At 32.8% G+C, this 25,454-nt stretch overlaps 1 protein-coding gene across 11 annotated transcripts in view; it reads left to right on the forward strand.

Moving 5' to 3' along the window:
• CDC14B (cell division cycle 14B) overlaps nt 1-25,454 on the forward strand; it is a 99,453-nt gene that overhangs the window by 31,773 nt on the left and 42,226 nt on the right. For 10 of the 11 annotated variants that reach the window (XM_051996748.1, XM_051996752.1, XM_051996742.1 and 7 more), the window contains one exon: nt 89-181. The exons of the other annotated variant lie outside the window; for it this stretch is intronic. In XM_051996748.1, the coding sequence (XP_051852708.1) occupies nt 89-181 (93 nt within the window). The remainder of the gene's footprint in view (nt 1-88; nt 182-25,454) is intronic. 11 annotated transcript variants of the gene reach the window in all.

Below are 25,454 nucleotides of genomic sequence, written 5' to 3' on the forward strand. Positions count from 1 at the left end.
TAGTATGAAAGGAAATGTATCAGGCCACAAATATTTAATGAATTTTAACAATAAATGGAATACTGACAGATATTCATTTTTAATGCAGTCCCTTACAATGATAAGGAAGAAAATAATTCATTTTACGGGCCATGATCAGAGAAAACAAGCAAATGCAGCTTTCCTCATGGGGTGTTACATAGTAAGTATTTTACTAACTCACTAATTTATTAAGTGAAAATGTATTTTATGCTCTGCTAGATGTTTTGAATTTGATGCTTTCTTTTTACAAAAAATTAATCTCCTGCTTTTGCTTTATAAACAAATGAAGAAAGGGGTAGGTTGTCATTGTGGTATTCTGTGGAGTTTTGGAATTGGTGACTTGTACAGAACTGGACAATTTTCAGATTAAATATTTAGCTGTTATAGAAACCTTTTTTATAAATAATTATTTTTATGGTTATTACACCATTAGTATTTTTCAAATTTTAAATAACAGATGACAATGCTTTAAAATGTTTAAAAAGGTGCTTTTTTCCCTCAGGAGGTAAAACCCAGTACCAACTTTTTCCTTCTCAAAAACATGAATTGCATGAAGAGATTCAGAAAAGCTACACACTGGAATTATTCTTAATAACATGATGATTAGGCAGTAACAGATATAAATAAATATATATATATATATATATATATATATATGCATATATATGTATGTATGTATATATATATGTATATATAATAGTATGGTTTTCATTTATTTAGAAGATATACTGCATTAATGGCAAGTTTCATTCACTATGAAGTAACAGTATGTTTGGTTCTTTTATTTGTGGGGAAAACTTTATAATTTCATAAAATTTCATTGTTACTTGAATGACAGCATGGTATTTGGCAGTGCATTTGAAGGCCAAGTCATAAAAAGCCTCTGCTTTATGTAGTAGCTATATCATTTTGAACCATATAAACAATCATTCAGTCCTATAGATGACTCTCTAAAACTATTAAGTTAGAAAAAAATTCTTACCTTTATTGTTTGGGTAAACTCTCTATGCTAATTTTCTATTGGATAAAATCATGTATGTCTAGCCCTGTCTCTCATTTTAAAATATTTACTTCCTATGTAGTCCTACTTTCATAGTATCTAAGCATCTCACATTCTCCCTCATACTTGACAACAGAGACCTGGAAAAGGTAGTATGAATGAATAGAATACTAGACTTGGTCTCAGTGAGAATTTAATAAGCTTATATGATCCTATACACGTCACATAATCTCTCTTGTAAAATAAGGGGGTTGGATTTATTGGCCTGTGAAGCTGTGATCTAGAAAAAAATAAATGTTAGCTATAATCTAGAAGATTTCTTACTTAGGATTCATATATTAGGTCTAATAGAAGCTTCTTAATTGATTTCAGGCAGATTTCAGGTATAGACTTGATTTCAGAACATTGCAATAAAATGAATATTGAAATAATTGAAAAAAATTCACTTGAATATTTTGATTTTTCAGTGCATCTAAAATATTAACACACTACTGCAGTTTGAGTACAATAGAAGCTCTTAACAAAGTACATATTTTAATTAAAAATACCTTATTGCTTTAAAAACAAAAAGGTAATCATTATCTGAGCTTTTAGGGAATTGTAATCTTTTCATTGGTGGAGGATTTTGTCTTCATGCTGATGGCTATTGACTTAGCAGAGTGGTAATTGCTGAAGATTGGGGTGGCTGTGACAATTACTTAAAATAAGGAAATTAAGTTTGGCACATCAATTGGCTCTTCCTTTCTTAGAAGATTTCTCTGTAGCATGTGATGCTTTTTGATAGCATTTTATCCTTGATAGTATTTCAAAATTGCAGACAATCTTCTCAAACCCTAATGTTTCTTTATCAACTAAGTTTATGTAGTGTTCTTCAGTGTTATTGTGTCTCAGACAAAAGGAAGGAGGAATAAGCAGTTGGTGGAGGAGTCAGAACCCACACAATATTTATAGTAACCTCAAAGGTCATTGGTCACGGATTACCACTAATAGATATAATGATAATTTAAAAGTTTGAAATATTGTGAGAATTAACCAAAATGATAATGAATGTGCTTATAGACTTGCTCAATACAGGGCCACCACAAAACTTCAATTTGTAAACAAAACAAAAAAACACATTGTTTGTGAAGTGCAGTAAAGAAAAGTGCAACAAAATGAGATATGCCTGTAATAATAATAGCAACAATTCTTATTTATATAGCCACTTGTGTATACCGAAATCATTTAGAGGCAACTAGAATGTCTTAGGAGATAAAGCTCTGAGTCAGACCTGAATGTGGGCTCAGACATATACTCATCCTGCAACCTCTTTTTGCCTTAATCTGCAGGGTAAGGAAATGGCAAATCATTCCAGTACCTTTGCCAAAAAAAAATCCCCATGGAACAGTACTGGTCTGCTATGGTACAAAGGATCATGAAGAGTTGGACTTGAATAGATGACTTGAAATATATATCTAGTCATTATGTTTTTTCCTGTATTGATGTGTGATTTTCTTGAGGGATGGGACCACCTGGTATGTTTGTTGCCTGTCTGCCTGATATAGTTTGTGAAGTTTATCCTCATAATGAAGTTTTTAGGCAGGTAGAATAGGCTTTATCATGCTTTCAAACCTCTGATTTTATCAATGTAGGGAACACTTCCCGAAGAAAATATAATTTTTCTTTAATTTTAGTCTTCTAAAATTATGGAAGCTATAGATAGTAAAACAAACTCAGAGACTTAGCTCGAATGACTTGCCCAGATTAATTGAAAAATGATAACAGTGACTGGATTCAAACTCAGAGCTTTAAATCCTATGTCCATCCTACTGTACTATTTAATTAACAATTTTTTAAAGCATTGTTTAGAGTTGCATATTTAAATGTCTAGAATTGCAATCTCAAATGAACAGTGATCAATGATGAAATATAGGAAAATGAAGGTAGACATCTAGGAAAGCCTCATTTTTCTGTTCTTGATTTTTCTATCTTGTTTCACAAGTCAGGTTACCTACCGTTATGATTCTTTTCTGGGTCTGCTGACAAAGAGGAAAAACTAATAGGCACTTGCATTTCCTTAGAGATTTTTTTTTTTTAAACACCAATAGGATGTCATGGAAATGACTTTAAATATTAGCCTATGTATAAAAGGGAAGAAATGCTTAAATAGTTTGAGACAAAAAAATAGTTGAGTTTTCTTTAGGAAAACAGCATTCCTTTTGCTTTTTTGGGGTATCTGGAAATTTAGAATTTATCAAAAATTTAGAAAAGATTATTTCCTAATAATTATTTATGTATTGTTATCAAGAGCTTTGCCATTTATTGATATAATTTTCTCTTTTGAGAGGAACAGTTCTAAGAGGCTTAAAAATATATGCCCCTATAAAATAAATATTTTGCTTTCTCATTTCCATTGTTGTTTAACAGAAAATCATTATTACTGTTGCATGAAAATATTCTGTCTAGGCCCTCCCAAGTTAGATATAACAGGGTTCTTCCTTCTCACTTTGTGCTTTCTTCATTATTTCTTCCAAGGTCTGTATTCTTTGTCTGGTTTAAAATTTTTTTCTCAATAGTATTTTATCCTCACTACATATATGTAAAGATAGTTTTTTTAATTGGAAGGTTTTTTTTTTTATTTTCAAAATATATGCAAATTTTTTCAATATTGACCTTTAAAAAATCTTGTGTTCCAATTTTCCCCCTTTTCCCTACCTCTCCCCTGGATGGCATGTAATCCAGTATATGTTAAATGTGGTAAAAATATGTTAATTCCAATATAGGCATGCAAAGTTATACAATTATCTTGCTGCACAAGAAAAATTGACCAAAAGGTTAAAAAAAATGAAAAAGAAAATAAAATTTAAGCAAACCACAACAAAAAGAGTGAAAATGCTATGTTGTAATCCACACTCAGTTCCCACAGTCCTCTCTATGGGTGTAGACGGCTCTCATCATCACAAGATCATTGGAATAGACCTGAATCAAAAGATAGTTTTTAACATTCACTTTTGTAAGACTTTGTGTTGCAATTCTTTTCTTTTTTTCCCTTACCTCTCCCCTCGGCAAGACAGCAAGCAATCTGATCTAAGTTAAATATGTGCAATCCTTTAAAACATATTTCCATGTGTCATATTGTGCAAGAAAAATGGAATTGCTGCTTTATCCTGATAAACATTTTTGTAATTTTTTAATGGATTGTTGTATTCATTTATTGGTTAGAAATTGTTAATTCAGCCATATGCAGTTAACCTAAGAGTTTGTAATAAGAATATGTAATTTGCCATGCAAGTAACTAATCAACAGAATAACATTTCCACATTACCCACATTAGCAGATAGTGGGACAAAACAGATCATTCACAATCTCATGGTTTCACCTGTGACTAGCAATAACATAAAAAAGATAGAAGGGAAAATTAAGGCGAAGGAAATGAAGCCCACACAAAAGATGGTAGGTCAGTGGTCAGGTAAACAAACAGATCCATAAAATTAAGGGCAAAGCAAAGTCAGAGGTCTGAAGCCTTTGCATATAGTTGGCATGTGGCAGTATGAAGTAGTGAGTTAAACAGCCAGGCAAAGAACAACTGGGAGAACCTGTTACTAATGCAATATCATATCCTATTTTAACTGTGATGCTTTTAATTCCTGTTTTACCATAGTGGAAACTAGTTCTAAATGTGTATGGCCTAGAGATATGAAGGTGATGGTAACAGGACATTAGCCCACTTAAATCAAGTGAGCCTGAAAACAAGGTTCAGAAGATAATTACCTGGTGGAGACATTTCCGAGATAGTTTAGAGTTGATTGCTGTTCTGTTTGTTCTGAGTTTATAATTCCATTCTTTTTTCTGGTACTGTCATGGCTTGTCTCCAGTTCAGGTCTTTGTTGTTTTGATGAGCAGTGTAACCTTAGATGAGGCATTTGACTTCTTTGTATCACAATTTCTGCTTCTGTAAATTGGAAAAATTCCACTAAATCCATGGCTTTAGTTACAAAATAACATAAGGAATAATGCTTTGAAAAAGGCAAAGACTGAACTTAAATGTAATTTCTTCTTATGGTTAAAAATCTGATTTGGGTCTTACCATTTTGAAAGAATTCATTCTCTGCAAATTTAGCAATATTTGCATTAGGACTTTACAGAATAAAATCTCTGCTGCTTATCTTTTATATAGCTAAAGTGGATGGACTTTCTTCTATAAAATGTGTTGTACTAAATCTTTCCATTAGTCATCTTTGCCTCCTGCAGGGTGTGTAAGACATATGCCTGTTTTTTTCCATTTTTATACGTCTTCAAGTACTTTACGTGTTAAACCTCGGCATGTTTAAAATAAAATCTAAATTTAAATAAAATTTTTGACTTGAAAAGAACACTTCTTCTGACTTAGTTACATGTATTGTGAATATGTATATACATTACAATTCGTTTTTTGGAAGACAAATTAGGTTAGGTAGTCTACGTGCTATATCATGTTGCTAGATGTTTGGGAATTAACTATCCTTTGTGATTCTCATGTGTTAGCTAAAATATTATTTTATTCTTTTAAAGAAATAGTAAAAGTCCTTTCACACACACACACACGCACACAATTTTGAAAATTTGTCTATAAATCAGGAAATGAGCAGATAAATGGCTAAAGCAATGTGGTTCTTTTACTCTTGCTTTTCAGAATTTTAAACTGTAAAATATACTCAAGTGATTTCTTTGAATAAGTAACTGTTAACTTGAATTTTGAATGTAACCTTAGTTCTGTCTTAAGATTAAGGTCTTTGTGTGAGAGGTTAAGGTTTTCTCTGGAAAAAAAAAAAAGTTAATCTTATTGGATAAAAGACAAGTCTGTTGTAAAAACTCCATAGGAATAAAATTGAGTAAAGTAATAGTAATTAACCATAATGTCACATTTAATTTTCCTTAGCATATCTTAGACCACTTTCTGTGCAACCTCCTCTTAAAGTAAGCTTTCAGGATTCATTATCATTTTAGTGTTTTTAGTAATGTGTCCTGTATTGTCAGATATTACAAGGCACGATTCCAAGATGTCTTCTTAGTATTTCAATTGCCACTCTTGGTTCCTGAAGTTATTTACTATTCTTTGGTTTTTTAACAATATTATTTGACAAGGGTGCAGTATTACATTAAGTGAATTTCCTGCTTGTATGGATTATCAATCAAATATTTTTAAAAAAATTTTCTAAAGTTTTCCAGTTTTATTTTTTTTAGATTTTTATTTTTTCCATATGCATTTCCATATATGCAAAGATAGATTGTAACCTTTTCATCTTTGCAAAATTTCTAAATTTTTCTCTCTTCTTACCTTCCACTTCCTCCCATAAACAGTAAGCAATAGAATATAGGTTAAACATGTACAAATCTTCTAAACATATTTCTATATTTATCATGCTTCATGAGAAAAATCAGATCAAAAGTTGAAAGGGAAAAAAAAGAGGAAAAAAAAGCAAACAACAGTTTAAAAAAGTGAAAATACTATGCCTTGATCCACATTCAGTCTCCTAGTTCTCTCTCTGGATATAGATGGCTCTTCCCATCACAAGTCTATTAGAATGGGGCAGTTAGATGGTACAATACATAGAATATCAGCCCTGAAGTTCAAGTTTGACAATCAACACTTCTTAGCTGGTGACTTGGATAAGTTATTTAATCGCAGTTCCATCAAAGAAAAAAAAAAAAAGAAAGAAAGAAACTGAGTCTATTGGAATTGCCTTGAATCATTTCACTGTTGAAAAGAGCTGCATTCATCAGAATTGATCATCACCTAATTTTGTTGCTATATACAGTGTTCTCTTGGTTCTACTCACTTCACTCACATCAGATCATGTAAGTTTTTCCAGACTTTATTTTCAGTTTTTCTGAAATCAGCCTGCTTATCATTTCTTATAGAACAGTAATATTCCAATACATTCGTATGCCATTTCCCAACTGATAGGCATCTAACCATTCAATTATTAATTCTTGATGCTACGAAAAGGGCTGCTGCAAACATTTTTGCATATGTGAGTCCTTTTTCCTTTAAAAAAAATTTCTAGGAAAAAACTTTTAGCTAAAAGCTTACTGATAGAAAAGAAGCATCCAGAATTAAGGAAGATATATTTTGTATTTGTCAGAAGAATTTTAAGGTAGAGAAAAAACCCTTCCATTTTTCAATTTACTAATGTAATCCAATTTAAGAAAAGCATTCATAAGAATTTTATAGGGGAAAGGAATCCTAATTTTTATTTAACAATATACTTTTGATAAAGAGCCTAAAAGGGACAAGTGGTTTCCTTGTGGCCATGTAATTAATTAAAATGGCAGAAACAATTAAAATGGAGATCTTCTGATTCCTAATCTATTGCTTTTCCCCAGTATATAGAGCTTAGTTGGGCCAGCATTCTGTCCTTTCGCTGATATGGTTACTTGAATAATTCTGGGTAAATTGTTTAACATCTCTCTGTTTAAGTTTCCTTATACATAAAAATGGGCCAATAGTAGCACTTATATTGCTTTATATATGTGTGTGTATATATATATATATATATATATATTTTCTACAAATACTAGAACTTGCTGTTATGTTGTACTTTTAGCTTATTCTTTATGAGGTTTCTGTTTGTCTAATAAAGCTTTTTAGAAAGCTTTTGTTTTTTTCCTCCTCCCACACAATTTGTAAAGTTCTCAGTGCATGGAATGGCTTTATGTATTCTCTAAAACAAGTTTATAAGTCTGGCTTGTAAAGTTTAATTAAATTATTCTTTGAATATAATGAATGTGGGAAAGTTTTCTGGTGGATTGTAAAGCTTAAAGCATATAAGGTAAATATTAGAAGAGACTCTTTCAATGTAAAGAGTGTTGCAAAGTTTTCAGGAAGAAGTGACAATTTGTTGCTCATCAGAGCCTTCATTCTGAAATGTGTTTAGTGTAATGAATGTGGGAAAACCTTCTAAGCTTAAGAACTATAATAGATCAAAGCATAGAATTTTCACTTTTTTTGTTTGTTTACTTGATTGTTTTTTCTTTTACTATTTTCCCCTTTTGATCTGATTTTTCTTGTGCAGTGGGATGAATATAGAAATATGTTTTAAAGAATTACACATGTATAATTTATGTAAGATTGTTTACTGTCTTGGAGAGGGGGCAGAGGAAGAGAGGGAGAAAAATTTGAAACACAGGGTTTTCAAAGGTGAATGGAGACTTTTTGCATATATTTGTAAAAATAAAATAGTACTAATTTTTTTTTAAGTTTTAAATTTAAAGTTTAAAAAAAATTTAAGAATTTAAAAAAAGAAGAGAATTCATACTGAAAAATTGTAATATGTGGGAGTACTTTTGTGGGAATAAGTTTTGTTGCAAATAAGTAATTTGGTCTTTTTGGAGAAATCCTTTGAATATATTTTATTTGGAAAAGCCATAAGCTACAGTCCACACTTTATAGGAAATTGAATAATTCTTACTAAGCAAAATCACTGCAATATAATTCATAAATTTAATAAGTATGGTATACCCCTCAAAAATTATTAAATTTCCTCCAAATTGGCATGTACAATCCATTGAAATATTGAAGTGAATTTTAAAGTCTGATTTTTATTAACAAATGCCATTTTCTCTGTCTTTCTGTCTCTCTTGTGTGTGTTTTTATGTCTCATTAAACTTGTTGTGTTTCCAATAAAAAACAATGGCTATAAGTCAGGGAATAAGCCAAATTAATCAGTGTCTTGAATCTAACCTTTTGTGAATGAAGTTTAATATGTGGTTTAATTGTATTCCTGCTGCTGATCCCAGCTGGTACAGCTGGCAAGAAATGGGCATTTCAAGTCTGGAGATACATTTTCTTCATTTCTGTTCTATAGCAATAGACTTAAGAAAGCTGTAGCTATATAGAAAGTAGGAATGGTTTACCTGTAAGCATAATTGATATTCAATTTAAGAAATATTTGTTAACTTGTTACTTGATATTCACTATTAAATGCTGGGATATCAAGGAGAAAACATTTAAAATAGTCTCTGCTCCTCATGGAATTTACTGTAAAGTGGAGAATAGAATTTGGAGAAGCAAAATTACCAATGTTCTTTTAATTTCCAGATCTGATAGCTTTTCCTCTGTCCCTCATCCTTTTTAAACTTTGTAGCGTTTAACTCTGCTGATCACCCTTTCTTTCTGGAAACTCCCCTCTCTGGGATACTGCTATTTTAGTTTCCTCCTACATGTCTAAAATATCTAAAATATGAATGTCTTGATTTCTTGTAAATGTAAGCCTTTGTGTCTTAATTCAGCTGACAATCTCATGTTTAAGCTTTTCTTTGACAATATCAAGAATCTCTTATATGTTTAAGCTTTTCTTTGACAATATCAAGAATCTCTTATATTCTGAACACCCAAGTTTTTATAGGAAAACTTATCTTATAATCCGATCTTGTTAACAAACTCTTGTCTTGCTGTCATTTGTTTCTCCATATGGTTTTTTGCACATGAAATACTACTATGAATATTTGAATGTATTTACAGACTATCTTTTGTTATTTATTTCCTTAGGCTTTAAGATTAATTGTGGTATTTCTGGGTATAAAGGGTAGTGTGACATTTTATTCATTTTCTCATCTAATACTAAATAAATGATTTTCACAATGGTTCACAGTTCACAGTTACACCTAATGCATTAGTGTGCTCATGTTGCCACAGTACCTTCAACATTAACTGTACCTGATTTTTGTCACCTTTACCTATTTACGGGGTGGGATATGAGACCTCAAAGTTGTTTTGATTTGCATTTTTATTAATGATTTGGGACAATATCTCATTTTCTAAATATACTTTTTGCAAACTGATCATGTTTTTTGACTACTTTTCATTTAATGAATAGTTCTTAATCATATTTGGGACATTTGTAGATATTATCTACAAATATTCATTATCCATATTATTCAAAATAACTCAGTTTGTTGCTTTTTCCTAATAAACTGCTTCCTTTTTACTAGTTGTAATGATTTTTCTAATGCAAAAGCCTATTAATATCATTTAATCTTTTTTTTAATCTTTTGCAATTGCATGCATCTTCATGTTTAAGAATATCAATTCAATTCAATAATTCAACAAAGCTGTGAAAGTTATGGGGAAAAGGAAAAAGACTGGATGTGGGAAAACTAATTACAATTCAATTCAATAATTCAACAAAGATTTATTATATGCCTACTTTGTACCAAGGACTGTGCCCAACACTGGGTATACAAATAAAAAGGAAGACAGTCCCTGCTCTTAAGCAGTTTACAATCTAATAGGGAAAACCAAAGAAGATACAAACGTAGGGGTGGACACCAGATGTAGTACTTGGCAGGGAGACTGTTATTCTATAGAGTGAAAACAAAGGAATTGTAGTAGAAAATGCAAAAATAATCTGAAATATTCTCAAATTTCTAAGCCTTCATTAAAAGAATGCTGTGGGAGGAGTTTAATGTTCTTTGCAGTCCTCCTATTAAAGAGGAGAGGAAGCTGAAGGAGAGGATTCAAGTTTGAGTTAGCAATATGATGATGAGATATTAGAATGATAATGAGATATTAGATGTGATGAGCTTCTATTGCAAGGATGTTTTTTCTTAAATTTGAAACTAGGAAGAGCAGCAAGCAGATGCAGAGTAGAGTGAGCTGAAAATCAAATTTCTGCCCCCCTAAAAAGATATAAGTAGGGTATTTAAACATTCTAGGAGAGATAATGAAGGCATGAATTAGGATGATAACTATGAATGGAAAGAAGTGAGATGTTTCATGAAAGTAAAATTTTTATTAAATATTTGGACAGAAGTGTGGAGGTTAAGAATGAAGCCATATATGGAGTAATTAAAACAATGTCATTGTCCAAAACAAAAACCAGCAAAGTTGGGAAGTGTTTTGAAGGAAAAGGTAAAGAATTAAATGTTTGGGACATGAGTTTGAAATGCCCATAAAACATCTATTTCAAGATTATTGGTGATGGGAGATAAGTTTAAAGGAGAAACTGAAGCTGACTATAATTACTTTTTTTGTGGGGGTGGGGAGGAGAAGGGGAAGGGAAGGGTGGGGAGGGAAGGGCTGAGGTAATTGGGGTTAAGTGACTTGCCCAGAGTCACACAGCTAAGAAAAGTGTTAAGTATCTGAGGCCATATTTGAACTCGGGCCCTTCTGATTTCAAGACTGGTGCTTATCTACCGCACCAACTAGCTGCCCCCTAAATATAATTCTGGGGATCATTTGCATAGAGATAAACTCACTGTAGAAATAGAAGAGAATGGACTCCTAGCTCTTAGATATACACAAAAAGTGAAAGTGGGATTTTCTATGATATCCAGCAAAGGAAATTGAGAGAGTGGTCAGACAGGAAGAAAGCCTTGAAAGAGCAGCTGTTATGGAAGCTTAGGAAGAAGAGAATGTAAGAATTTGGAAAAGAGTGCTAACAATGTCAAATGTAAAGAAGATCAAGAATGAAAACGGAAAAGGCCAATTGAATTTGGCAGTTGAAATGATTCAGAACTTTGGAGAGAGCTGTTTCATCAGGATATGTGGACCAAAGCATAGTATGGAGTGTTGGAATGATGATATGTCATTCAAAGAACAAGAACCACAAGAGAGATGAAAGCAGAATTTTTGACTACCCCCTCCCTTCCTCATCCCCGTCCCGAAAGGTGGAGTTAGATGATTAGGTTTTATAAGCAGAACCCAGAGAGAAGGTGCAAAGGACATTGCTTTCATCCTTTGTTTTGTATACTTAAATATCTTTAATTTTTTTTTGATTTAATTAAAAGTTTTATTGGTCTTTAAAAATCCATAAATACTTCAAGAGCTCCACTCCACCCCTAAAAAACAAACAAACCCCAGAACTTTCCATTATTTACCAAAAATGTTCTTCCTGGATCATCATCTTCCAGGATGGTCAGAACACATGGAAACAAAGGCGTAAGTCACGCCAAAGACTTGAAATGTCCATACTTTAATGATGATGTTTTTAACTCAGAGAAGAAGGAAAGGGAAAAGGGGGAGAGAAGAGATAGAGAAAGAGAAAAAGAGAGACAGAGAAAGAAGGGGAAAGAGAAGAGTTGGTTTTTAACAAAACCAACCAATACAGTGGTCTAATCCAACTTGTATATACCAGTCTCTTGCCACTTATCATCCAACCTCTTCATTCTGTCTGCTTGGGAATATTTTTCTTTTTGGAACAACTTTTCTACACTTGCAAAGCACATTTTGGTTCTTTTTGAGAAGCTGCAGAGAGGTTTTTTAAGTTCTTTATCCTTCCATAACAGGAAAGTCAGGCTACACTCTGCCATTATAAATTGAACCTAGAAGAATCATAGGTCGTTCATATTTGCTAAAATTGTGTTCTTCACTTTTCCATGACTCATGCTCCTAAATTATATTGACAACTTACCCAAGTGGTTTTGTTATTTTATCATAGTCTTTATCACTGAGCTACAGTCTCTTGTCCTTTGTCCTCAAATTTTTTCTTTTTTCCTAAATTCATATATATATATATTTTATGTGTATTGTTGTTGATGTTATTGAGTCATTTCAGTCATGTTCAACTCTGTGACCCTATTGGGAGTTCTCTTGGCAAAGATATTGGACTAGTTCATTATTTCCTTCTCCAACTCATATTTCAGATGAGGAAACTGAGGCAAACAGTAAGACACAACTGAACAACACTCCGTCCCATTTATCAGACAACCTAATATGATTCAAAAAGCCTAACTAAATTTAAGACTTAAAATACCGAACTTCAAGTCCTAACCAAGTATGTGTAATACAGAGCAAATCATTTAGCCTTTCTGAATAATTTGTAAAATATAGGGATAATACACTTTATTTCATGGAGTTATTGTAAGAAAATTCCATTGGCAATTTTTAAAGCCCATACTTGGGTTCATATTTGATGATTCTTGACATCAACTTATTCAGAGGAATGCACCATTTCAATAACCTGTTCATTGGTCTCCATGACTCAAATTTCACTCCATTTTAACAGTCTGTTCTTCACTCAGGATCAAAGTGATATTTCTAAAATACAGGTCTGACCATATGCATGCCATGTCATTTTTAAGATCAAATATTAAACCCTCTGCTTGACTTTGAAAGCCTTTTATTTAGCTAATTCCTACCATTCTTCTTCCTCTTGTAACCTTTGTTTTGCCATCTCTCATAGCGGACACTTCATCACATGGGTCTCAGTCTTTCCCCTTCCTATCTTTATTAAAGAGTTAGTACTTAAATAGATGGGGTTGACTGACTTGCCTAGGGTCACACAGCTAGGACATATTAAGTGCCTGAGACCAAATTTCAACTCAAATCCTCCTGACTTCAGGGTTGGTGCTCTATCCACTGTGCCCACTCTAGATTTTTATTTTTCAAAATATATCTGAAGATGGTTTTCAAAACCTTGTGTTCCAAATTTTTTCCCCCTGCTTCCCCAACTTCCCTTTCCCTGAGATAGCAAATAATCCAATATAGGTTAGACATTATTTACAAGATATATGCATGGGTATATGCATGGGTAATTTTTCAGCATTGATAATTGCAAACTCTTTTGTTCCAATTTTTCCCCTTTCTCTCCATCCCCTCCCCCAGATGGTAGGTTGACCAATACATGTTAAATATGTTAAAGTGTATACATTATGTGTACAATATGTGTATACATTTCCAAACAGTTATTTTGCTATACAAAAAGAGTCGGACTTTGAAATAGTGTATAATTAGCCTGTGAAGGAAATAAAAAATACACACAGACAAAAATAGAGGGATTAGGAATTCTATGTAGTGGTGGTTCATAGTCATCTCCCAGAGTTCTTTCACTGAGTGTAGCTGGTTCAGTTCATTACCGCTCTTTTGGAATTGTTCATCTCATTGTTGAAGAGAGCCACGTCCATCAGAATTGATCATCATATAGTATTGTTGTTGAAGTATATAATCATGTCCTGGCCCTGCTCATTTCACTCAGCATGAGTTTGTGTAAGTCTCTCTAGGCCTTTTTGAAATCATCCTGCTGGTCATTTCTTACAGAACAATAATATTCCATAATACTCATATATCACAATTTATTCAGCCATTCTCCAGTTGATGGGCATCCACTCAGTTTCCAGTTTCTGGCCACTACAACGAGGGCTGCCACAAACATTCTTGTACATACAGATCCCTTTCCCTTCTTTAAGATCTCTTTGGGATATAAGCCCAGCAGTGATGTGTAATTCTAATAAACATATGTTCACATTTATCATGTGGCACAAGAAAAATCAGATCAAAAGTGGGAATAAGTGAAAAGGAAAAAAAAAAACACCAAGCAAGTCAACAGTAACAACAAAAAGGTGAAAATAACTATATTGTGATCCACATTCAGTCTTTATAGTTCTCTTTGTGGATGCAGGTGACTCTCCCCATGTACATAATTGTTTGCATTTTGTCTCCTCATTTGAATGTCATCTCCTGGAGACCAGGAGTTGTGTTTTTGGCTTTCTATGTATCTCAGCTCTTAGCACAGTGCCTGGTATATAAGTGATTAATAAATATTTATTGATTGGCTAATATGTGTAAGAATATTTTTGTAATCAATTTTTGTGTACCTTATTTATCCTCATATCCCTAATCTCTATGAACACAGTACTTTATATTTACTTCAAAAGATTTATGTTTTCAAGGATGTCTCTCTTCACTATTACAAATTACCATTCCTCAGTGCCTTATGAGATAGGATCTCTTCATGTGTTGCTGAGGCACCTATTCTATTGATGAGTTTCCTTGAAGTTAACTTAGCTACTTATCTAATGATCAATGTGTACATTTATCCCATAGGCCTCTATTTGAAACCTTTCCAGAAAGGCAGAACTCGATGACCCTGGTCTTTGACAGATTAGGGTCACTTCCATAGCACAAGGAAGCATTGAGAAATGGCCAAATCAAATAGAATTGAAAAGGAAAGATTTTGGCCTACTTCCTGCTCTTTTGTGACAATTCAGCCCAAGACCACTTCTCTCTACCTCTTTCCTGCTGTGAAATTTCCATCCCCTTCTCCCATCCATTTCTATTCTATTCTATTCATCTAAAACATTAGTTTCTTTTTTTTTTTTTTAATTTTTATTTAATAATTATTTTATATTGACAGAATCCATGCCAGGGTAATTTTTTTTACAACATTATCCCTTGCACTCGTTTCTGTTCCGATTTTTTTCCTCTCCCTCCCTCCACCCCCTCCCCTAGATGGCAAGCAGTCCTTTATATGTTGGATATGTTGCAGTATATCCTAGATACAATATATGTTTGCAGAACCGAACAGTTCTCTTGTTGCACAGGGAGAATTGGATTCAGAAGGTATAAATAACCCGGGAAGAAAAACAAAAATGCAGATAGTTCACATTCGTTTCCCAGTGTTCTTTCTTTGGGTGTAGCTGCTTCTGTCCGTCATTTATCAATTGAAACTCAGTTAGGTCTCTTTGTCAAAGAAATCCACTTCCATCAAAATATGTCCTCATACAATATCGTTGTCGAAGTGTATAATGATCTCCTGGTTCTGCTCATTTTACTTAGCATCAGTTCATGTAAGTCTCGCCAGTCCTCTCTGTATTCATCCTGCTGGTCATTTCTTACAGAACAATAATATTCCATAACATTCATATACCACAGTTTACCCAGCCATTTTCCAGTGTCTAGCCACTACAAATAGGGCTGCTACAAACATTTTGGCACATACAGGTCCCTTTCCCTTCTTTAGTATTTCTTTGGGATATAAGCCCAATAGAAACACTGCTGGATCAAAGGGTATGCACAATTTGATAACTTTTTGGGCATAATTCCAGATTGCTCTCCAGAATGGTTGGATTCGTTCACAACTCCACAACAATGCATTAGTGTCCCAGTTTTCCCGCATCCCCTCCAACATTCATCATTATTTTTTCCTGTCATCTTAGCCAATCTGACAGGTGTGTAGTGGTATCTCAGAGTTGTCTTAATTTGCATTTCTCTGATCAATAATGATTTGGAACACTCATATGAGTGGTAATAGTTTCAATTTCATAATCTGAAAATTGTCTGTTCATATCCTTTGACCATTTATCAATTGGAGAATGGCTTGATTTCTTATAAATTTGAGTCAGTTCTCTATATATTTTGGAAATGAGGCCTTTATCAGAACCTTTAACTGTGAAGACGTTTTCCCAGTTTGTTGCTTCCCTTCTAATCTTGTTTGCATTAGTTTTGTTTGTACAAAGGCTTTTTAATTTGATGTAATCAAAATTTTCTATTTTGTGATCAGTAATGGTCTCTAGTTCATCTTTGGTCACAAATTTCTTTTTCCTCCACAAGTCTGAGAGATAAACTATCCTATGTTCCTCTAATTTATTTATAATCTCGTTCTTTATGCCTAGGTCATGGACCCATTTTGATCTTATCTTGGTATATGATGTTAAGTGTGGGTCCATGCCTAATTTCTGACATACTAATTTCCAATTATCCCAGCAGTTTTTTATCAAATAATGAATTCTTATCCCAGAAGTTAGGGTCTTGGGTTTGTCAAACACTAGATTGCTATAGTTGATTATTCTGTCTTGTGAACCTAACCTTTTCCACTGATCCACTAATCTATTTCTTAGCCAATACCAAATGGTTTTGGTGACTGCTGCTTTATAATATAATTTTAGATCAGGTACAGCTAGGCCACCTTCATTTGATTTTTTTTTTCATGAATTCCCTTGAGATTCTCGACTTTTTATTGTTCCATATGAATTTTATTGTTATTTTTTCTAGATCATTAAAATATTTTCTTGGAAGTCTGATTGGTATAGCACTAAATAAATAGATTAGTTTAGGGAGTATTGTCATCTTTATTATGTTCGCTCGGCCGATCCAAGAGCACTTAATATTTTTCCAATTATTTAAGTCTGACTTTATTTGTGTGAAGACTTTTTTTATAATTTTGCTCATATAATTCCTGACTTTCCTTTGGTAGATAGATTCCCAAATATTTTATGGTATCAATAGTTATTCTGAATGGATTTTCTCTTTGTATCTCTTGCTGTTGGGTTTTGTTGGTGATGTATAAAAATGCTGAGGATTTATGGGGATTTATTTTGTAGCCAGCTACTTTGCTAAAATTATGAATTATTTCTAATAGCTTTTTAGTAAAATCTCTGGGGTTCTCTAGGTATACCATCATATCATCTGCAAAGAGTGATAGTTTGGTTTCCTCATTGCCTACTCTAATTCCTTTAATATCTTTCTCAACTCTTATTGCCGAGGCTAGTGTTTCTAATACGATATTAAATAATAATGGTGATAGTGGGCAACCTTGCTTCACTCCAGATCTTACTGGGAAAGGTTCCAGTTTTTCCCCATTGCATATGATGCTTACTGATGGTTTTAAATATATGCGCCTGACTATTTTAAGGAAAAGTCCATTTATTCCTATGCTCTCAAGTGTTTTTATTAGGAATGGATGTTGGATTTTATCAAATGCTTTTTCTGCATCTATTGAGATGATCATATGGTTTTTGTTTGTTTGATTATTGATATAGTCAATTATGCTAATAGTTTTCCTAATATTGAACCAGCCCTGCATTCCTGGTATAAATCCTACTTGGTCATAGTATATTATCCTGGTGACGATTTTCTGTAATCTTTTTGCTAATATTTTATTTAAGATTTTAGCATCAATATTCATTAGGGAGATTGGTCTATAATTTTCTTTCTCTGTTTTCAGCCTACCTGGTTTAGGTATCAGTACCATGTCTATGTCATAAAAGGAGTTTGGTAGGACTCCTTCAATCCCTATTTTTTCAAATAGTTTATTTAGCATTGGAGTTAATTGTTCTTTAAATGTTTGGTAGAATTCACATGTAAATCCATCTGGTCCTGGGGATTTTTTTCTTAGGGAGTTGATTGATAGTTTGTTCTATTTCTTTTTCTGAGATGGGACTGTTTAGGATATTTACTTCTTCCTCTGTTAGTTTGGGCAAGCTATATTTTTGGAGGTATTTTTCTATTTCATTTAAGTTGTCGAATTTATTGGCATAGAGTTGGGCAAAATAACTCCTAATTATTGCTCTAATTTCCTCTTCGTTAGTGGTGAGTTCTCCCTTTTCATTTTTAAGACTAACAATTTGATTTTCCTCTTTCCTTTTTTTAATCAGATTTACTAAGGATTTGTCTATTTTGTTGGTTTTTTCATAGAACAAACTCTTAGTTTTATTAATTAATTCAATAGTTTTTTTACTTTCAATTTTATTGATCTCTCCTTTTATTTTTAGAATTTCAAGTTTAGTGTTTGACTGGGGGGTTTTAATTTGTTCCTTTTCTAGCATTTTTAGTTGCAAACCCAATTCATTGACCTTCTCTTTCTCTATTTTATACAAATAGGCCTCTAGAGATATGAAATTTCCCCTTATTACCGCTTTGGCTGCATCCCATACATTTTGGTATGATGTCTCATTATTATCGTTTTCTTGGGTGAAGTAATTAATTATGTCTATGATTTACTGTTTCACCCAATCATTCTTTAGTATGAGATTATTTAGTTTCCAATTATTTTTTGTTGGCTTTTTGTTGAATGTAATTTTCATTGCATCGTGGTCTGAAAAGGATGCATTTACTATTTCTGCCTTACTGCATTTGAGTTTGAGGTTTTTATGTCCTAATATATGGTCAATTTTTGTATAGGTTCCATGAACTGCTGAAAAGAAAGTGTATTCCTTTCTGTCTCCATTACATTTTCTCCAGTAAAACATTAGTTTCATAATTATTCTCTTCCTGGATTTGGATTCTCTGTCAGCCAATTTTCCCCATAGCCACACCCTGCCCTTGGTCATCACAAAGATAGTTATTTCTGTTTCCTAAATCTCAAATTTAGTTTTCACCTCTTTGATCATTACCATTATCCTCCTTATTTCTGCTCCTTTCTTTCTAAACTAGTTTGACTCCTCTCTCTTCACCCAGTTTTCATTATTTCCCTTTTGACGACACTTTGACTCATGTTACCATTTCAGTACTGCTGTCAGTCACATTCTAAATTGAATGCCAATTTTCAAGCCTGAGTCATCTACCAGTTTCTGTGTTTTTGCTCCCAGCTAAACAACTGAAATATCTTTACAGCAAAACAAAGTATTGCACAAAATTACCCAAGCAGGCCAAAGTCCTAGTAACTTCGACTAACCATCCTCTTGTAGCTGTGCAGTTTTCTTTTTCACTTTCTCTCTAAAGTTTAGTACATTGCCCACAAAACATGTGTTCCAAATCTTCTTTTCTAGTCCCCCCTAATTATACTCTCTCAAGTGATTTAACCCCCTCCTACTTTATTGAGAAAGAGAAAATAAGTGCTTGTCCCTCCTCCCCATGTTTAACTAATGGTGGTTAGGTTTTTGCCTATTGCAGCTTGGTGGTTCATCTTCTATCAAGTTTAAATTTGACAACATCCTCTGAGACAATTTGCATTTTAATTTTTAAAATTCTTTTCCTATTCACTTTGCTTTTTAAAATAAAAATTGTATCAATAGGTTTTGCAAGGGTGAATATTGAAAACTTTTAAAAACTTAAAATAATAAGGTGTGAAAAAATAAATCTTTTAAAAAGTATACGTAAAGATAGTTTTCTACATTTACTTTTGTAAATCTTTTGTATTCCAAAATTTTCTCCTTTCCCTTACTCCCCAAGGCAGCTCTTATCTAAGATGTTTTCACAGTGATTCTCTCCTTTTTGCCCTCAGTTTCACAGAATTTTCTTAATTTTCACAGTGATTCTCTCCTTTTTGCCCTCAGTTTCACAGAATTTTCTTAATTCCTTTTACACTTGTAAAATAAGTGGTCTTTCTATTTCTGTACTAATGCTTTGCCACTCTGTTACAATTACTATAATATTGAATCTCTTTTATTCTATTGAATAAAAGTCCTCACTGTGTTAAAGCTCACGATCTTCAGTTTATATTCAACTTCATGGTTTTTATAGCTTATTATCCTAACACTTCTTCTTTTAAAGCTCTTCTCTCTTAGTCTCTGTGATAAAAAACATGTTTGTTCTCTTTTCTCTGTGGCTATTCTCACTATTATTTTCTCTTTCCGTTCTTTATAATAGCTAATAATAGCATTTATATTACCTTTTAAGGTTTGTAAGGAGTTTTACATACATTATTTCATTTTTGTCATCATACCAACCTAGGAATCAAGCACTATTACTGTCCTCTTATTATAAATGAGGTAACCGAGGCAAAAAGTTTAAAAAAAAAAAAAAAAAAAAAAAAAAAAAAAAAGGGTCACAGCTAGTACCTGTTGCAGTTTCAACTCTTGTCTTCCAGACACCCAGTCCAACATTAACAACTACGCCATCTAGCTGTGGTTCTTTGATAATATGTTCTTCAGAATTTGTCTTTTTTTCTTTCTGTAATCCATTCTTACTTGTCCAATCTTCTGTTTCCACTGGCACCTTTTATTAGATATCAGTTCTAATCAGATAGATTTTTTTCTATCAGTTCTAAACTTCTAGTTAATATTTATCTATTGCACCCAGTCTTATTTCTTATGAAATTTTCATCTGAAATGGTGTCTTACAACCTCAAACTCATGTTGCCATATTTCAAGGTTCCAAGATTTTATTCCAGTACCCTCTGCATTGATACAAAATATATGCTCATTCAACTTCAAACCCAATATGTGTTTCTATGTTTTTTTTAAAAACCATATTTGTTGAACAGATGATTCTACAAATATACGTAGTTGAAATGTTAAGTAAAGGGGCTTCTCTGGTAACAAAGACCACCACTGGACCACCCTTCCTCACCTGAAATTTTTTGGAATAATTTCTGCAGATGCTTGACATTCTGCTGAAGCTTATAGACCCCTCTTTAGAACAAAATAATATAATAGGATTACAAAGGAAAGGTATTGTATCGAAATATAATGATCAAATATACTTATGTGCATTTATGTATGCATATGTACATTTTATATATGAGTGCATATATATTCATATATACATCCATAATACATGCCGGTACACATATATGTATATATGGAACTTGTATTATTTATTAGGGTTTTTTAAGTGTAGTCAATGCCTATAATAAAAGCTTTTTAGCCTTTAAGAGCCCAAGTTCGTACTAAAAAACTAAGTGGTGTAGTGGAAAGAGTGGATTCATATTCAAACTTTGGTTCATAATCTCTCTAAGCCTGGAAATTGAGGTCCTTACCTGAAAAATAATTGGATTGGAGTAAATGACCATATCACCCTGCTTTCCACTCCCTTCTCCTTTCCCCGTGCCACAGCTTAAAAATTTGAGTATGAATTTTGACTCTTCCAATTATGAACCATTTAGATAGCTGCCTCTCAGTTTTAATTTTAGCATTGTCTTGCTATCAGGGATTGGGATGAAACCATCTCAAAAGTCCCTTCTATCCATTTTGGGTTTTTGTGCTGTCCTAAATGAAATATGTTCAGATTTCTACAAACTATAACTGTAAGTAAGATTTTTGCAGTTATTCTCAATAAACACTGTTAAACACCCATAGTGCAAAGCACTATGATAACCTCTATACCTTGAAGGGTCCACCTATGTAAGAGTGGAGACTACTTTAAATCACTGGATGTAGTCTTCTCCTGCACTATTAGCTCTACTGGAAAACATTATAGCTGATAGTCGTAGGGAGGAAGGAGAAATCAACTTTTCTTCTTGGAGTGAAGTCATTTCCCCTCAAAGACTGGGTTTTTCCCTGACTGCTGGCTCTTCCTTGGACTACAGAATTAACCAGGTTGGTTTTTTAAAAGACCACTGAGTTTCTTTGACAAAGAGAAGATCTAACTCAGTTTCAATTGATCAATGGTGGACAGAAGCACCTACACCCAAAGAAAGAACACTGGGAAATGAATGTAAACTGTTTGCATTTTCGTTTTTCTTCCCAGGTTATTTTTACCTTCTGAATCCAATTCTCCCCGTGCAACAAGAGAACTGTTCGATTCTGCACACATATATCGTATCTAGGATATATTGTGGCATATTTAACATGTATAGGACTGCTTGCCATCTGGGGGAGGGAGTGGAGGGAGGTAGGGGAAAAATCGGAACAGAAGTGAGTGCAAGGGATAATGTAAAAAATTTACATGGGTCCTGTCAATAAAAAGTTATAATTATTAAAAAAATAAATAAATAAAAAGAAAAAAATTTTTAAAGGCCACTGATCAGTGGCAGTTGTTTCTTCTAGTTTAATCAAGACACATTTTCCCAATTAGGTATCCTGAGGGGGATACAGGAAACTGGCAAGTTTTTATACTTAATAGCTCCATATCTACAATTTACTTTCTCTTACTGTGATGTTAGGAGGTATAAATGACCAACTTGCTATTACTTCTATCAAGTACTATGTATTTGAGAGGGATTAAGTATTATGTATTTGAGAGGGTAAATGTATTTCCATGCATTCTGTGTGCTGAGAACATATTTTATTCTAAAGTGACACCTTGTACATTCTTATCACCTTGATCTGTCAGAGCTGAACCTTTATCTTCTAGTCTTTATGCTTGAGGAGAAGGGATGCTATAAAGTGAATAACATTCTCAACATTTAACATTTGATCCCATTCCTCAAGCAACTTTACCCCATTTATTCTCTTTATTCCTGAAACTCCTCCTTAAAGAGAAATCTAGCCAGGGGACCCATAGTATTTTATGGTAAAAAGCAATTTTACCAATATATCTGAGAAATTTAGTTAGAAGAATCATTTTAAGTAGAATATTTTTATATTTACAAACCATTGTGACATTCCCCCTGTTAAAATCATATAGAACTAGCTTAATTTTTTGCTCCTTCTTTGTCTTGGAGGGGAAGCTTAAGCTTTTGAGTACATTATAATTACTCTTGGGAGAATAGTGTATACTTTGATTTACAATTGGCTAATCCTATTTTCATAATATATGTTTTGCCTTTGCTACTGTTGTCAGAAGACAAAGATAAGGATGATGTGTCACCACTTCATTCAGAAGTAGATGCAGAACTCAGTTCAGATATTATTAAATGCTAGTTCCTAGATGTGTGTGTGTATAAATGGATCAAAATGTATTCTGGAAATTGAGATCTTTAACTCTAAAATGTGTGGGCTAGAGTAATTGCCCGTGTGATTTTTCCCCCCTCCTCAAAATCCTTTTTAGCATCAAGTAAGGAAGAAGACATGGACATAAATGACTGTAATTGACCTTAGAATATGATATATCTAGGGGAAATGTCCAAAAGAGTGGATCCTATTTTCAAAATATGTTTTGTCTTTGCCTACTGTTGTCAGGAGACAAAAGATAATCCTATGAATGATGGTGTATTGATTTAAATTTAGAAGTAGATATAGGATTTAGTCCAGATATTATTAAATGCTAGTTGCTGGGTTTTTTTTTTTTTTTAATGGACTAAGATATATTCTAGAAATTTTAAGGTCTTTATCTATAAAATGAGTGAGTTGGAGTAGATGTCCATGTCATCCCCCTGTTCCAAAACCTGTTCACCAAGAGAAGACATGTACATAAATGACTGTAATTCACCTTAGAATATCATATGTATGGGAGAGATCCAAAAGAGTGATAAGAAAGGTACAGACCTATGAGATGCTTTGTGAAGGTGACATGTGAGCTGGATTTTGAGGATTGCAACAAAAGATTTCAGTGAAAGATCAGAATCTCTCCAAGACATCAGAGACTAGACTGTATGAGCATGACAAAGATAAAGAATGCTAGCAAATATTAACTGGAGTAATAATGGGTTAGCTTAGAAATGCTAATTGAAATTCTATTGTGTAAAGCCAATAGGTAAAGGACCTTGAAACCTGAGGTAACAGATTTCCCACATCTGTTTATTTTGAACCTCAGAATTATATATAGTGTATGCTTTTAAATTATCATTGACTAATTGTTAAAAAAAAAAAACTCTGTAATATTTTGAAAAGAAGACAGCTGTTTATAATATTTTTGCCAATATGGTAAAACATTTTTTTATTACTACATTGAATTCACAATTTATGATCATTTAGGGCTTGATAAAACAATTTATCGATGGAGGGAGGATTCCAGATTTTTTGAAATATTTGAAATATTTGAAAGTAAATTTAATTTCTTGACTATGTGTATTTGAATTTTTTGGTTGTATTCAGTGTCATTTCACAAGAAAAGAGAGGCCATCACAACTTAGTCTGGTCTTTCTGATTAATTACAACTTATAGCTCAAATCAGGACATCTCTCAGACCAGGCTTTTGTTAATCTACTTCATGTTTCTGTATATATAGGTAAGCCTTCTACAATAATGGGCAATAATAAAAGGGAATTATTTCTTTTTTTGGGGGGGGGGAGGATTACTTCTAAGGGAGCAAGTGCCCAATGATGCAATAGGAAGATTCTAAGAGAGATTAGGTGAAATTTGATGCTATATGATTTTTAAAATAACATCATTAAAACAAATTTATATGAATGAATAACATAAAATCATACATTATATCTGCTTCTTGAAAAGCTTAGATTTAAGCACTGGAAATAGGATAGAAAAGAAGGTCCCTGCTTTCAAAGAGCTGACCGTCTAATGGGTAGGCAAGATTGTTTCATGGTCCTTGTTGCAAAGCAGATAGGAATGCCTCTTTAATTTTATCTACTCTTATAAAATTATATCCTTTCCCAATGTTGAAGCATTTGACAGTGCCAAGGACTTTCACTGCAAGAACTTTTTTGTTTTTCTTGAAATTTTCATATGCTTAAAAGTAATAAAAGTCTTAAAATATTTTACTATTCTTCCTTTTTGCTAACCTTTTTGCCTTTTTTAAAAAAATTTATATGATTAGTTTGTGAAATAGAGATGGTTTTATTGGGATTATATGGTTTTCCTGCAAACACTATTTATGTCAATAGTGACAAATATGTATTTTCCTGTTTTTGTTAACAAATTGCAAATGTTTTCAATCTTAATTCACACCTAGGAATTTGGCAGTTTTGGTTTTAGGTTTAGTGCACTGACATCTGTTATATAGTTCTTTTTTTTTTTCTACCAGAATAATTAATTAAAACATTTTTCTGAATTATAGACAATTGTCAGGACTGGAATAATCTTATGATGAAAGGTTTTGTAATATTGACGATGCTTTCTCTGTGTGTGCTTTTTTTAAAATGTGGATTTCCATGTCTGATAACCAAATTTTTAGATTTAAATTGAAGAAAGTTTTGCCCTGAGGTTATTGTGCTTTTTCTTCTTTCTTTGGTCAAATGTGTACTCTTAAATTTTATTTCCATCTAAATTGCTTTGTCTTTTAAAACTTATTAATGCAGATGATTCTTAGCTCATCACATCTAAATTAGGGCTGAAGCATTTATAAAAATAAAATTAATTTTGGCAATATTAATGAGGTTTGTTATTTTTATTAACATCACGATATTCTTAGATCTATCACAGTGTTTAGATGGGGAAATAGCTCTGTTTTATTGACTATTTTGCTAGTCAAAACTTT

This window comes from Antechinus flavipes, chromosome 1 (genome assembly GCF_016432865.1).
Source record: "Antechinus flavipes isolate AdamAnt ecotype Samford, QLD, Australia chromosome 1, AdamAnt_v2, whole genome shotgun sequence".
Lineage (NCBI taxonomy): Eukaryota > Metazoa > Chordata > Mammalia > Dasyuromorphia > Dasyuridae > Antechinus > Antechinus flavipes.